This window comes from Taurulus bubalis (assembly GCF_910589615.1).
Source record: "Taurulus bubalis genome assembly, chromosome: 15".
Taxonomy (NCBI): domain Eukaryota; kingdom Metazoa; phylum Chordata; class Actinopteri; order Perciformes; family Cottidae; genus Taurulus; species Taurulus bubalis.
Window position 1 is genome coordinate 5,002,852 of NC_136603.1, and position 15,611 is coordinate 5,018,462.

General features: G+C 48.9%; 1 protein-coding gene across 1 annotated transcript; it reads right to left on the bottom strand.

The window, feature by feature from the left end:
* Positions 1-1,810: 1,810 nt before the first annotated feature.
* On the bottom strand, positions 1,811-15,165 carry akap11 (A kinase (PRKA) anchor protein 11; the record flags this gene model as incomplete). The annotated part of the gene is made up of 11 exons (XM_079231369.1): positions 1,811-1,996; positions 2,930-3,129; positions 3,745-3,791; positions 5,737-5,823; positions 7,782-7,922; positions 8,123-12,530; positions 12,861-13,125; positions 14,305-14,436; positions 14,560-14,613; positions 14,709-14,819; positions 15,103-15,165. 11 exons carry the CDS (start codon positions 15,163-15,165, stop codon positions 1,811-1,813), a joined length of 5,694 nt encoding a protein of 1,897 aa, XP_079087495.1.
* Positions 15,166-15,611: the final 446 nt, after the last annotated feature.

Below are 15,611 nucleotides of genomic sequence, written 5' to 3' on the forward strand. Positions count from 1 at the left end.
TAATTACTAAAAGATCCATCATCTGCGTCACTGGATCTTCCCCTGGAGCTGGACCGGACCACAGATGACCGGGGGATCGGTCAGTAGGGGAGGAGAGAGGCGCGTCTCCTTGTAAGCTACGTGTGGCAACGTTAAGCTCAATATCATGGCTTTTTTTTTTTTTTCCTTTCTTTCTTCATAGCTTTGAGCAGCATTTCACGTTTACACTCTTACATTCAAAAAATACATACTTTTTGATTCCAACCGTCACAGTAAACATCATCCACTCCAAGACTTTTATCTTTTTTTTTTTTTTTTACTAAGTTTGACAACCAAGGAGATTGAGGCTCGGCAAGCAGCGCTACAGTTATTAGATACAGCAGGAACACCGGTAATGGCAAGAGGCAACTTCATCAAGTGCTAAATGTCTGGCCCATTTGATCATCAACGCAGAATGACACTTTACTAAAGATATGGGGTTTTACAAATGTTAACAATGACTTGTCAATCTGTATGTGTGGCAGCATTGTCCGTCAAATGTGACGAGTCATTCGATCCAAATCTAATTTAACCAGAACTTCGGAAAAGAAAAACATCACGAAAGCAACTGAATGACTGGATCAATACAACAATGGAATACTACTGAGGGATATCTGTGTTGTTTTATCAGAGGGAACCCAAGATACACCAAGGGTGTGGTGTGTGTGTGTGTGTGTGTGCAGCTGGTCTCTAACATGTGGAAACACCACAGAGGTGAGCTGTGGCTGTGATGACATCATCCGACCAGCAGCTATGGGGATTCCCTAACAAAAAAATAATACATTCTCTTTCTCTCAACTCACTTTTCTGTCTGGAACAGATGGGATGTGTCTCACTCTCTTTTGCGTCTTATTTTGTGTAGCTCAAGCACTATGGCAGCAAGGTGTGTGAAGGCTTCAATTCAGACGTGAAGGTGGGCGGGAGAGACAGCTCATTGAATCAACACGAAACCCGATAAATAATACATCTGAAACAACAAAAACAGAGGGCGGAAAGGAAAATAAAACACGACAAGAGCTTGGTCACTGCATGCAAATGCAAAAACGCACGCCGCCCACATTCATCGGAGTAAGATAGATTAGTTGATTTTGTATGGCGCCCTCTAGGGGCCGCGGAGTTTGCAAAGCCCTGTTTGGAAACCGGGGAGAGGGGAGAGGGAAGAGGAGAGGAGAGGGGAGAGGGAAGAGGAGAGGAGAGGGGAGAGGGAAGAGGAGAGGAGAGGGGAGAGGGAAGAGGAGAGGAGAGGGGAGAGGGAAGAGGAGAGGAGAGGGGAGAGGAGAGAGGAGGGGAGAGGGCAGAGGGGAGAGGAGAGAGGGGAGAGGAGGGGAGAGGGGAGAGGAGGGTAGAGGAGAGGAGAGGAGAGGGGAGAGGAGGGGAGAGGAGAGAGGGGAGAGGAGAGTGAGGAGTAGAGGGTAGAGAGAAGAGAGGAGAGAAGGTAGAGGAGAGAAGGTAGAGAGTAAAGGAGAGAAGGTAGAGAGTAAAGAAGAGAAGGTAGAGGAGAGAAGGTAGAGAGTAAAGGAGAGAAGGTAGAGAGTAAAGGAGAGAAGGTAGAGAGTAAAGGAGAGAAGGTAGAGGAGAGAAGGTAGAGAGTAAAGGAGAGAAGGTAGAGAGTAAAGGAGAGAAGGTAGAGGAGAGAAGGTAGAGGTAGAGGAGAGAAGGTAGAGAGTAAAGGAGAGAAGGTAGAAGAGAGAAGGTAGAGGTAGAGGAGAAAAGGTAGAGGGTAGAGGAGAGTTGAGAGGGGGAGAGAAGAGAGGGTAGAGGAGAGAGAGGGTAGAGGAGAGGAGACGAGGACCTAGGCGTGCTCCAGCAGCCACTGGAAGAGGGGGATGCGGTGCGGCTCCCAGCCCGCCTGCAGAGCCTCCTCCCTGGCTTGGGGCTGGCTGTGCGCCTGGCCCTCCTCGCAGTAGCGCAGCAGCGTGTGCAGCAGCTCTCCCGCCCTCCACTTCTTCTCCCGAAGCCTTTGGACCACCGCCGGGAGCTGAAAGGGCACACGGTTATCGTTCACTCCGATGATCAAAAGGGAGGCCGCGTCGGACTTATCAATTCTAGGCATTGAGTCACGTCTCATAAAGCAGAGATGGGAGAGAGCAGTGTAGCCGCCGGAAAGGCTAATGATCTTTAATCGGGACAGAGCACAATTGTCCTTTGTCAAGAGAGGTTTCGGCTATGTGTTCTCTATCCGATTAAATATAAATATGGCCAAACAAAGACGTCTATAGAGTCAAAAGGAGGTTTGGAATAAGCCAGAGCTCAGAAACAACATGTGTATGTTAAATGTAATGCAGAGAGGGCAGAGGTCCCTGTGTGCTCACCTAGGAACTGGCAGCTTGGTATATTTGAGATATAAAAAGGTATTTCTGAAGAGCAGCTTTTATGTTTTTTTACTTTTTTTTTTACTTTCTGTGTTGTTAAAGATGAATTTAATTGTGTGTTCAATGCCCGGACAAAATGGAGTGAAGTACCGGCATAAAAGCACCCTGAAGGTTATATGTCGAGTTGGCCTGAAGATGTTTGAAATTGAGACACTATGCGTCATATTGAAACATTTCTGTAATTGAAATTAAATTCAATATTTCCTCTTTTTGTATTAGTGAAACTGTATATTATGATTTGTCATGGCAGTAATTAAAGGTGTAGACTAGCAGGTAATTGACTGCAGTTGCCAAAAAGTAAATGACAACTAGTTTGATAAATACAATGTAAGAAACTGGATTATGACACATTATATAACTTGTTTTACTTAATCAAAGCTAGCTGAAGAGGAAACCAGGACACCACTACACAAGATTGCTAACCTTTCAAACCCAACATCAACAACCACAGAACGAGTCTTTCATCGGAGCGGTGTGACTCGGGAGGAAAGTGCCGATGTTTGCTAACAAACACCGGTACGGGGCGAGGGGGCAATCACCTGCTGCAGCTCTCTGTCGGGACACAGCTGGATCTGGGGGACGTCGGCCATGGATGCCGCCACCCACTGCAGCATGCTCCTCAGCTGGGGGTCGAGGCTCGCGTGTTGGGGGCCGCGCCCCAACTCCCTGACGTCCGAGTTCAAGACGACCAGTGCGGCCCTGGGAGCCTGCGCCTGAGTCTTGTCCGCGCACAGAGTCCCTGCAGCGCAGACAAAAAGGGGGTCAATTCAAGACGAGTCATCGCTGCATTTCTTCCTACAGAGAGTTTTAGTTTTTTTTTTTTAGAGACCGCCTCACTGAAGCACATTAGTCTACTGTACTTTAGTGTGTTCTGCTCTTCTGCAGGACACCTCAAAGACAGACGGATACACTGAGTCTTATATGTAGCGTCCCTTTGCTCTCTTAGCCCCCTCACTGGAGGCTTCTCTGGTTTCTCACACAGACACACACACACACAGACACACACACAGACATAACGTAGAACGTCTGAGAGGAGTGGCTGAATGAGCATTAGTGTGTCTGAATACGGGGGTGGTAAAATCCCCGGCTACAACACACTCAGACAGGCAGACAGACGCACACAGCCGGCCGGAATCAACGCCAACTGTTCTGAATCTCAGAGAGTGGAAAGAGCGAGACCTCAAATTAGGAAAGAAGGGGTGGGTTGTCTTTCCCCTATATCCATCTGCTCTCCAAAAAGCTACGTAAACATATTCCATCTGCATTTTAAGGAGCATCTTGTTCACGATGGCTGTTGTTGAATTAGAAAAGCCAGCGTTTAACGGCTGAGGTCGCAGCAGCAAAACATCCTTACCGCTGGATTCCTCTTTGACCTCAGTGTCCTTGTCCTCTGTGTGGTCACTGTAGGATGGGGGAAAGGTCACACAGGTTAGGGAGGAGAAAGAAGAGGCCGGGGACATGAGGGTCGCATGCAAGGAGGCACAAATGTCAACAAGCGTAATGTGATATAAGCAGAGCAGGGTATGGGAACATGTGCTGCAGTCAAAGCAATCTTGATCAAGAGACTTCTTACACACGCTGTCAATGTTTGTTTGTTTTTCTTCTTCTGCATTCACAGTGACTAAGAGCACTTGTGAAAGTAGATCCCACCCCCCCCCCACCCCACCCCATTCTGTATTCTCAATATCTATCTGTTAATTGAGCAAATGTTTGCTTTGGTGACGTCCGACAGGTAAACAGTCATTGCTCTACTTTTATAAGATGGGTAATCGCGGTGCTGTTGACACAGCCCACGGCTACAGACATGCGGACTCTATGCTCCTTCCAGGAGGAAGACGCCTGCGGAGGCTTTTCTCTGTTTTTATTAATTGGATCATAAAAGGAGCCGGACTGAAAACTAAGAGACATGGCAGCCACTACAAAGTCATGCAATAAAGGACACTAGCAGAGTCGTATATATCATTTATGGCCATTCATGGCAGGGCCTGAAGAGTGCAAGCCCAGTAGTGTATTTGATGCAACTGGAAACTAACAGCAAATGTTTTGTTGTTCTAATCAAAGTTAAATAAAACCAGCTCACGGTGACATACTAGAGCCTTAACTAGCACAACCCCTTTTATACAGAACAATTTTTTGTCCCGTTCTCAATATATTTTGAATTCCCATGTTTAGTAATTAAATAATGTGAGAAACCTGCCCCCTATTGGCAGGCTCTGACCTGACCGACTGTTTCTGATCCTATAGGACGCTCTCCTGTGATTGGAGGCTTGTGATACAGTACTTTATGTATTAAATCCTCTGCTACTAACTTACTATACTGTATTTTTTGTGTGAAATGATTATGCAGTTGTACGGCACTGATTGCCTCGTTGGTGCGTTCAGGTGTCCAGAGGAAGCGCCGACATCCGAGAACTGAATTCACCGGTAATCAAAAATAAAGCCCAGAACACATTGCTGCTTAATAAGTTGCGTAATGGCGTGTAATGCCGAGCCAACCGCTCCAAAAGGACTAGGGGGCAGCGTTTCACCTCTACAACTGGGAACTAACTTTTCAAGATCTTGCACATTGCACCTTTAAAAAAGGCTCACGCTACTGTGGAAGCTCTTTGCATTGAAAAGATTGCCGTTCAGTGGCGTCCTCTCAAACTCAAACGGTTTCCTACAAACACACGTGGATGAACATGCCGATTCAAAGTCCTGCGCTGCCATGAGCCCAAACAAGCGGCTGCACGGATGGAAGCAAAAAACACACCGACAGCCTGAGAAGACAATGGGATTTGTATAAATGTATAAATGGCTGGCAGTGAGGATTCCTGTGTCAATGTTGCAGCAGCTCTCCAAGTATGTTTTATTATAATTACATTGAAGCCTATTAGTGGGTTTGAACAGTTGAATCGAATTAATGTAAAAGAGGACACGGCCCCAGAAATAAAAAAAAATAAAAAAAAAGCACTACAAATTATTCCATTAAGCGACAACAATGACAGGAAAAGCAAAAGCAGAACCGGCAACACAATGCATGCGGACACTAGCGTCAACAAGCACATGCCGTGTCAAGCCTATTTATGTTTACAGCTTTGTGCGGTCATGCAAGTGGCTGGTGGTTCCTAGAATGAGACAAAGTAGAAATCACAATGCCATCGTTCAATCTTCTAAATCATTTTCATATGATGAAGCGATTCCCTGGTTCCGATTCGGTTTTTCCCACTGATGATGGATTAGGTTAAATTGGCTTCACAGTAAATGCGATGACTCGGCCATCTCTTTTGTCCCATTCTCGGTGAACCCTCAGGTCTTTTTTTTTTATTTTATTTATTTTCTTAAAAAAAAAAGGTTGCTGACCAACCTGTCAGAGGGAGAGAAGGAAATGCGCTCCTCACACGCCTCCCCCTCCAGGCCCAGACTGCTCCAGCTACTGCTGTTCCCATTGCTGCTGGAGAGAGAAGGCAGGTAACGCACCACTGCAACAGCACCGGCTCATGAGCGCTACCCCAAAATGGAGCAAATATGAGGACGTTAGACATTGCAGCAGTTTCATCCCGTTAGCTAGAAGTGAACACATCTACCCCGGGGCTTCAACAAACAATACTCAGGTTGACGACATTCATTTGAATCCTTTTCAAACCCAATATGACAGGTGAGGTGCAGATTTCCACACATTCTTGTCCTCGCGTATTACGGTTAATCCTGCGGGTTCTGCCAGGACAACCAGCTGGCAACAGAAGCACAACAACAACATACACACCATCTGTAATTAGTCAATGATCAGCCTGCTGGCTGAGACCTGCACACTGTGGCGTGCGGCGCTCTTCAGTGAGGAACATCTCTGACACCTAAAAATACCTTCTGCTAATTTGCATTACCTCACCGACCGCTTTCTCTCTGCGGTTTGAGTGAATGACACGTGGTGAGCGTTTGTTCATTTAGTCAATCATCGTGCTCCGTGTCTGGATAAGACCTTCTAGGTGTTTGTTTTTGAAGTGGGCCTTTGAAGAGTCTAATGAACTGCATATTGGGTACTTTGTTCCTGTAGAGAAACGCTGCCTGAAGTGATGCGAGCACTCAAAGACACACCTTGAGAAAACATTATGATGTATTCACTTAAAATAACTACATGCTCACACATTGTGCTCCTGGGAAAGAATCTCAAATGTTTGCTTCCATAGAGATATCAAACCTTTCCCAGAAATGGCGTCAGACCTGTATGATTATCAAGTCCCTCACTCTGTCTCGCTCACATCCACACAAATAGTGACAACGTCCATAAAGAAAACACAAGGCCCATTCTGTCACAACTGCTCCTTGGTGCTGATCCCTGTGGTGTATTTCACAAACATTCTGAGGACAACTTGGCGGCAGAGACCGCTGCATTAAATCTTCAACAACATATCCGCTAGGGCTCACATAAAATGCAACAATTGCACAAATTAGAGAGAATTTGCGTTTTGGCAGTGCAGTCCAGATGAGGTTCGCTAACAATACACCGTGTCCCGCGCTGACCTTGGCAAGCCTCCCATGGAGACGCGACCACAGGAGACTCCTGCTGGCCAACAGCAGCGAGAATGGAGCGTTTCTGTCCTGAGATGAACAGCACAGCGCGACTGAAGTGATAACCTCGTCCTTTAAGTCCCGAGTCCATGACCGCACAGGAATACATTCTACTGCCTCTGAAATGTTTAGCCCACGTCTGCATTTTCCCCACAAAGAATTTCAACTTTGCCATAACCACAGCTTGTGGCTTGTATTTACCATATAACCTATGTTATCTTATCTTACTGCATCTTAGTGTAAACCTTGTTTATAGAGCCCACGATTTAAATAAAGAACCAAATGAAGAAAAACAATAGTGGCTGAGACATGTTGGGAAAAGCTACCTTATTGCCAACGAAACAACGGGAAGACACAACTGCACCCAGTCCACAGAGGGGCTTTCAATAACTCCCACTTTGCTCATGTATTAGTACTCGTGTTAAACCACATTGTGGATGGCTTATTGTCACCAATAAAAGTGCAAGAGGGAAGGACTGCGAGAGCTAAAAATGAATCAAGAATCAATTTCTCCTGTCATCTAACTGACAGTCAGCACACAGGCCATTACTAGTCGATAACCATTTCATAAATAAAAAATGACATGCATTTAACATTATGGTATGCATTAAATAAGTTATTATTACTGCAAACCAGAAGTGTAATAGAAGTCATATCACAGCATTTGCTCTGCCCACACACGTATACATTTTTATCAGATGCATGGTTCAGTGTCTGGTAATCGGCAAAGTGTATTCATTATGTATTACTACAGTGGAATATTGACAGAAGATAACAGCAGCGTGCTCTACAGTTAACCGGATATTGGGTACGCTATGTATGAGAAGGCCAGCGCTCGTATACCTGTCACTGAGGTGGAGGAAGCTGCTGTTGTCGTCCGGGTGCTCGTCCTCAAAGCTCAGGTTGGACCAGCTGCCCAGACTGTCGTCTCCTACACTCAGCTGCTGGGACACGGAGGACTCGGTAGCTTCCCTCCCTGGGAAGCTGAACGCACGGACAGATGAAAGGAGACAAAAAGCAGAGGGCTTCAAAAAAAATGCTCTCAGTGTATTAAAATCACGGGTTAGAAGTAGTAGCAGCTTTAAAGTACCATCCAAAGGCATTTAAACCAAGTTGCATACATGCTACAATAAGTGTGCATGGAATATGACTACTACTACTAATGTGAATCTGGGTGTGGTTACCTGATGTTTCCGGTCTGGCAGACGTTGGACAGGGCCGACGTCATGATTTCAGCAGTTAGGCTATCGGCGTAGCTGGTTCCATCGTGGCCGATGCCGCTGTCGGCGTTGAGGCTGGCGTTGCTCAGCTCGCGTTTAGCCGTGTCCATGGCCATGGACACCATCTCCTGTGCGAACACCGCCCTGTGGTCCAGGTCGATGTGGATCTTGGGAATCTCCAGGCTGGAGAGCCGCTCGGCCTTTGCCTGGCCTTCTGGCCCCCGTTTGCCCCTCTGTAACACGGGCTGGTGTTGGTGCCTGCTGTGTTTGGTGCAGTACGGGCACTCCTGGACCTGACAGTAACGGCACGTCCTCTCCGCCATTGCTTGGCCCAGCGTCGGCCCCTCAGACAACCTCTGGGTGCGAGGGTGTCGGTCCTGGCCTTGGGCCCTCTGGTGCTCCCGGGATGAATGGCCGACCGACGCCAGGCTCATCTTCAGAGTGTCGTCAACTATTTTCCTGGCATAATGCTCGATGACCTGCATCACCTGACCCCTGTAGCCTCCGTCACACAGGCTTCCTGTACTGTGGTAATAATGCCTGCTCTTACCCTCCTTGGTCAACAGGGGGCAAGAGAAGGAGTTCCTGATGAGATTCTCTGCCATGTCTTCCAGTTTGGATTTCTGATACAGGCAGGAGTCAGTGAGAGACTTGGGCAGTCGCGCAGAGGACAGATGCAGCTTGCGTGTCACGTCACAGGTGATGTTGTAGGCCAAAGACTCTGCGAAGTTGAGCAGATCTATGTACTCCCTCTGACTCTGCTCTTCAGAGTCCTTGCAACTGCACTGAGCGTCCTTGCCTGAGGGACACCCCACCGACGCTTCGCAACCGGAGGCTTTCCATTCGTCTGGCAGCGACTTGGACGAGTGGAGGCGGGTGCTGGAGGATCTCTGCTTGATCTTGCGACTGGCGTGAGCCAAGCCCAGTTTTATGGAGCGGTAGGCCAACCGGCTCGCATACTGGTCCAGGACCAACTCCCTACTGCCGCCCTCCTTTTTCAGCACCCTGATGAGGTAGCCAGCATACTCGTCTGTCACACTCTCACAGCTGGGGTACTCAGAGGACATGCCAGAGCTGGTGCTGGTGCTCGAAATGGAGGTGGAGGCGGGGGACCGGAAGACGGAGGCCATCAGGTCATTAGACCATTGCTCAGCCGACCTCCCTACCCTGCAGTCTCTGTTCTGGTCCGTACCGGGTTGAGACTGGTGATGGTGGTGGTGGTGGTGGTGCAAACATTCAGAACTAGATCTGTCAAAGCTTCGTCTTCTGAGATCTCTGTGATGTGGACACTGCTGTGCAGAGCTCACCATCCTCTTCACATCATTGATGACCTCTCCCGCCACCTCCCCGGCATAGACCCACAAGGTGTTCAGGGTCTGCTCCGAGAACTGAGCCACGCTGTCTCTCCTCCCGCCGCCGCCCTTGCTCACCTCTCCCTCCTCCTCCGCAACTCCCAGGGTGTCCATCTCTGTTGCCATGGAGACAATGTGGCAAGCCAGCCGCTCGGCATAGTGGAGCGCTTCCTTGTTGGACATCCTGCGAGCGGACATCTGGTTCAGCTCGTGCCGGCCACCCCCCGACTCTGAACATCTGTTGGTGCCGCCGACGCGTCCCTCTTCTGCCAACTCTTCCTCCTCTTCATCCTCATTGCCATCTGCCTCCTCAGAGAGAGACCTCATCAGTTTCAGCATAAACTCAGCCTTGTCGGCCTCGGGGGTTACGTCTTTTGGGCCCGGGCCGGGCTCGGGCTGATAGTGAGGAGTGGGTGGCGGGGTAGCGGGGGAAAACTCCTTCGCCAGCTTGCTTTTCAGCTTCTTGGAGAACCGTTTGATCTGCTTCTCCTTGGACACCTCACTGGGCTGCTGAGGCGTAGAAGGGGGAGTGCCAGGAGTCCCACCGGATTTTTGCCCGGAGCTTGGGGCCGAGTCATCCCCAGAAACAGAGATCCTCCTTTGCCCACCCATCTCGGTACCCGGCACATCGAGAGTATCCATCATCACCGGATGCATTTCAGCCACACCTCTGGTCCTGAGGTCTACCTCACAGCTGGGTCTCCCCTGGCTTTGAGAGCCTGCCTGAAAAGAGACGTGAGGAATGCTATGCTCCGTTGCTGCGTCAACAGGTGCGCCCATCCGGACATAGCCAGAATCTCTACAGTCATATCTGAAGCCAGCTGCCTGCTTTGAAGGGGAATCTGGAGCCTCATAATTACCCGTCTCTTGCTGAGAAGAAGAGTCCCTTCTGCTTCGGATTGATTTGGTAAAGAAATCTGCACAGTCGCCAAAACTCTTCTTCATCTTCGATGCAGTCATTAGCTCACAGGCCTCCGTTACGATCATGTCCACCATGTTGCCAGAGAAGTTTTGGAATGGAGACTTTCCTTGGGAGGGGTCTTCTCCAGGAGTGGGGGTCTGCGTTCCCTGACTGTCAAGGTACGTTTGGGTAGACGTGGTGGTGTCGGAGGAGGATACAGTTACTTTTTGGGGGCTGGCCTGTGGGATATCTGACAAGCTAGACACAGACTGACCGGTCTCCTCAGAATCCTGGAGGTGGGACAGGGCTTGGCCTGCTTGGGGCACAGGAATACAGCTGGCCATGCCTGATACTGTAAACAGGGCTTTCTTTACCGTGCAGGTAGCATCCTCTCCTGACGGCCCAGGAACTGCTGCAGCTGAGCTGGCACTTAAAACCTGCTGGTTAGCAAAGGTACTGCAGGTTTGAGCGCTACTGTTCTCTGCACTGACATAACAGATGTTGTCCAGAGACACACTAATAGCCGCTTGGCTAGTGAAGGCAACATCAGCCTGAGACAGCTCTATGAAGGCCTCTTGGATAACAGACTCAGACAAGTCTGAAGCATAGGAGGAAACCACCTCCTCCTCTTCCTCCTCATCATCATCCTCCACTTGCCCGTGGCCAAAGGACCAATCACTCGGGGTGAGAGGGGTTGAGGGGTGGGAGAACTGACACACTTCCATAATGCCTTCAAACACGAGCTCTTCAGCCAGATCAGCAGCAAAACATGTCACAGTGTTGTGGAACATCTGCTTTTTCACCGTCAGGAAATCCTTCAGCGCCCCAGACACAGCCTCTCCGACCAGGAAGCCAGCTAATCCATTGATTGCTCGTTCTTTTAACACGAAGGCGTGGCGCATGCCGATCTCATGGAAGGCCATTTGAAACACCGAGGAGGTGAGCCTGGCAGCGAGGTGACACAAGGTGGTGGTGCAGGAGGACACACCTTTTTGGAGGTCTCGCAAGGCGCTTCCCAAGCTCATCTCCACCAGGTCAGTGGCAAACCTCTGAATGCCATCCTTCAGAGACTGGGACTTCTTCTGCAGCGTGGCCACTGTTACAGTCTCTTGTATTTCGGAGAGCTTCATCAGGTAGCCCGATGGGTTCTGAAACTCCTTGTGGCAGACGCAGCTGAGATTCTTGTTGTCACTGATGTCAACAGCGGACTGGTAGCCACACACAGATCCCAGAATTTCTTTGGAGAGACTGCTCGCAAAGTCCGAGTATGTCTTATACAGAGAGCAGAGATCCTGGGGTTTGCGTAGCTCTGAGCTGTCCTGTCCCTCCTCATCTGCCTTCCAGAAGTATTCCAGCGTCCCACTCGAGTCCACCAGGGGGCTGAAGGCGGAGGAGCTGACGGGACTAAAGAGTGGGCCGCCGTTCTCCTCAGAGGGGGTCTGCACTGGTCGAGGGGAGTCAGGCACCTCAGAGTGAAGTGAGTAGGGAGAGCCTGGCTTCAGAGGTGTGGGTTTTTTCACATTGGCGGGGAGAGTGGGATGGTCAAAGCGGTGAGGATTCATTCCCTTGGTTGAGCAGCCCCTAGAAACATATTTGGATGCTGACCAACCGGCCTGCTTCTGCGTGTTTGGGGCAGTGATGGCGTCCAGAGGCAGCGCCAGAGAGCAGTTGTCTGAGCTCAGCTCCTCCAGGTCATCAAACTGGTCAAAGCTGTCAAAGAATTCGCTGACTTCGGAGTCAGAGTCTTCCACTCGCTCTCTGGGCCCCCCTGGAACCTGGGGGATGTCCAGCTTGGCCAGCAGGCTCTTCTGGTAGCCCACCTCATCCAGGAAAATGATGGGGCTGGGGCTGGAGCCGTCCGACTCTTCCGAGTCACTGACATTATTCAAAGGCGAGGGGACACGCGCTCTGGGACTGCAGTAAGTCCATTGAGATTCTATGCCCGATGACTTCTGCACTGTGACAGACACATCCGGACCAGACCCCGGTTTGACTAAATTCTTCTTCGAAGATGAGCTTATGATAATGCGGGCGCCTGCCAAATCCTTTTTTCTCTTGTGGGCTGGGACGGTCTGTGACGCCACATCACGCCTCTTAGAATGGCGATATGAAATTGCAGCTGTGGAGTAAACAAATAAATAAAAAAAGTGAACAACAAAAGAAAGCCGACTGAAGACATGCTCATCCATTGTGCCTTTATATATTATATTTTAAAAAAAAGTATAAAGTGCATCCCAACGAGAAAAAAACTAGCAATCTAGCACTGAACTGAATTTTTAAAACAATATCATCTATGGATTATGGTGGTATAAAAAGTAGCCGGTTTAAAATGTACATCTCCATTTTGGATTTTGCCGAAGTATCTATATTCGGTTGATGGCTAACAAGATATTCTACATAGGAGACTTGAGCCGACTAAATTACACCAAGCATTAGATGTTTAACCTACAGGGATGGTTTCCTGTGTCATCCTCCTCCAGATGCTCGAGGGCTGTGACAAAGTCGTCCTCGATTGACGAGACCGACTGGTTGGTGTCGTCCTCCTCTGGCTGACTGGGCTCAGCTGTGCCCCTCTGCAGAGCCTGGAGCTCCAAAGCATAGCGTACGCCTGCCATGTAACACCCGAGCAAGCCCACCAGAGACGCTACGCTGGCTTGGGGGTAGACACTCGTGCTGGGGTTATGCCTCAGCACACACACGGCCTTTAACCAACACTAAAGGAGGAGGGAAACGGCACAGTAAGAGATAAAAGAGGGAAAGAAAGGAGGACAAGGGAGAGAGAAATACGGAAAAGTTAAGCCTGGTGATTTAAATCAAATCACAATGTACACACAGCACCGCACACAAAGGGACATTAAGCCTCTGCATTTAACCCATCCTAGCATGAGGAGCAGTGGGCAGCTGCTACTATACAGCGTCCGGGGAGCAGTTGGGGGTTTAGTGCCCAGGAGGTGAAATGAAACCTTTAAATCAGCTGATTTAGAGAAAACGGACCATCAGGCAGACAGTCTATAAACAGTCAAAGCGGTCATGTCCTGCAATCGGCAGCTGCAGCTGATAATGCGAAAGATTTTGGGGCAAATTAAACTAAATTCACATGGGAATTTCCTGATCCTAATCTGACAGGAGGGTGGAGAAGGACCGGCGGTGTATTGTTATGTCTGTACTCTGATTGCGAGTTGATCTGTTGCATGTGCAGAATGAGTTAGTGCAAGTCCCCTCTTCACTGCAGATAGGTGGGAGGTCTCACGGTCTCAAACGGACGACGACAACACCACAGAGTGAGCTGCAGGGCCCAAACACTGCACACAAGGCCGGGAGGAACGAGGCTGGAAAAAAACAACAACATCTTTGTCCGTCCATCCCACCTGCACTTCTTCAAAAGCCTGAGAACAACTCAGTGTGTCCGTTTACATGAAGGGACAGACAAGGCCATAAATATGGGGAAACCGTTTCGTCAACAAATGCACGAATTTTAGGAAGATACAACAAAAATGCCACAACTAAAAAAAAAGTGATTACGTTTTACTGATGAACGTCAAAAGTAAAATTTGCACAATAAACATCTGCCAAGATTCCTGTCAGATATCTGTCATGTATGTTCTCAAATGTGCATGTTTCTAGTGTAAATAAACGTTTTTTTTCCCAAATAAACTGGCGTTAGCACTTGTTAAGTAATCTAGCTTTAGGGTAAGGCTAATTTTTTAAGATGAATTATCAAAACTGGACCCGAAATCTAGTATTCTCTCTCACAGTCAGAGCTGTTTTAAAAAACAAACAACTTATTGTTAGGATAGATGAGTAGAGTAGCTTATTCTTGCTTCCTCTTAATCTCTCCTCTCACTTCCCCTTTATTCAACATGCTGACTGGGCATGAAGGATCTGTCGCCTACCTGCGGCCCGGCGTCCCTGTGCTCTGCCAGCCTTCGGGAGTCTTTGAGCAGCAGAACCTCGTCATTTTTTAAGCTGTGAACGTGGAGGGACCTCAGAAGCTCACACAGCCCAGCTGGCATGGAAAACAGAGCCTGGGGAGGAGGAGGAGGAGGAAGAAGACACAAAATCACAATTGTACTTCACAAGTGAATGTCTCTGAGCGGGACTTTCCTTCAATGCTTTCTCATAACTCATGAGTCATTATGAAAACGTACCTGTTGGGTGACATCGTCCCCTTCACATTGGCCAGGCAGACACACAAAATGAATCTGAAAGAGCACAGTTGACGGTCAGTGTTACTGCGCCTCGTGTTTGACTTTGTCTGTGCTTTGCATACGTCTGCGCTGCCGTTTGTGTGACAAACCTCCGTCAGCCGCGTGACGTCTCTGGATGGCAGCTCGAGGCCAACGCTGCACAGCTCCTTCTTGTTCCTAAAGAGGCTCTTCGCACACTGCGGCCCGCCGTCACGCACAGTCTGCAAACACGTGCAGCGTTAATAAGCCAGAGTATATGGTGACCCAACAGAAACAATGAAAGATCAATGTGTAACGTGTATCACTGTAGGACGCACAAAGGAGGACAGCACGTTGTGCATCTTTGAGCTTTTACACGACATCAAGATAAGAGCCTGGCTAATCAGATTATACTCAAATTCTCAAAAGCCTATGTCAGATGTCGGGGCTTGAGATCCCCCATTCAACACATGCAGTGCACAACAGAGAGTTTCAGAATAAAATGCAGTGTCCCGGCAGACCGACCTCTTTCCGGGCTGAGGCCCTGGACCTGAAGGGGACTCCTCTAATACGTGCACAGGCATCCATGGCAACAGAGCGCTGCACCTGGCTGGCTGGACTGGCCGCTCACCTGTAAGGAGAAAGGCGCCAAGGGAGATATAATCAGCAAATCCTCAGCAAGCAAAAGAAAACAGCAACGTTGAACGTGAGATCTCGATCGCCGTAGCCCCTCTCGACCCCACAAATCACATGACACAGCAATGACAAGTCCTGGGCTACGAGTGGACAAAGAGACATAGATGGAGAGGCACTGTGTCTCCATCTACTGTGTCTCCATCTACTGTTGCACACCCACGTGCCAAAACAGGACGCATGGTGTGAAAAAGTCCCTGGTTTACATGCAACACAGAGCTACGTCACCGCATCTGAGCCAGTCACTAATTCACTGAACCAACAGCCATCAATGGGATCAAGCCTGTGAGAGGGATTACGAGACATTCCGCCAAAGGAGGCAAGACAGTTAACCTCGCGGT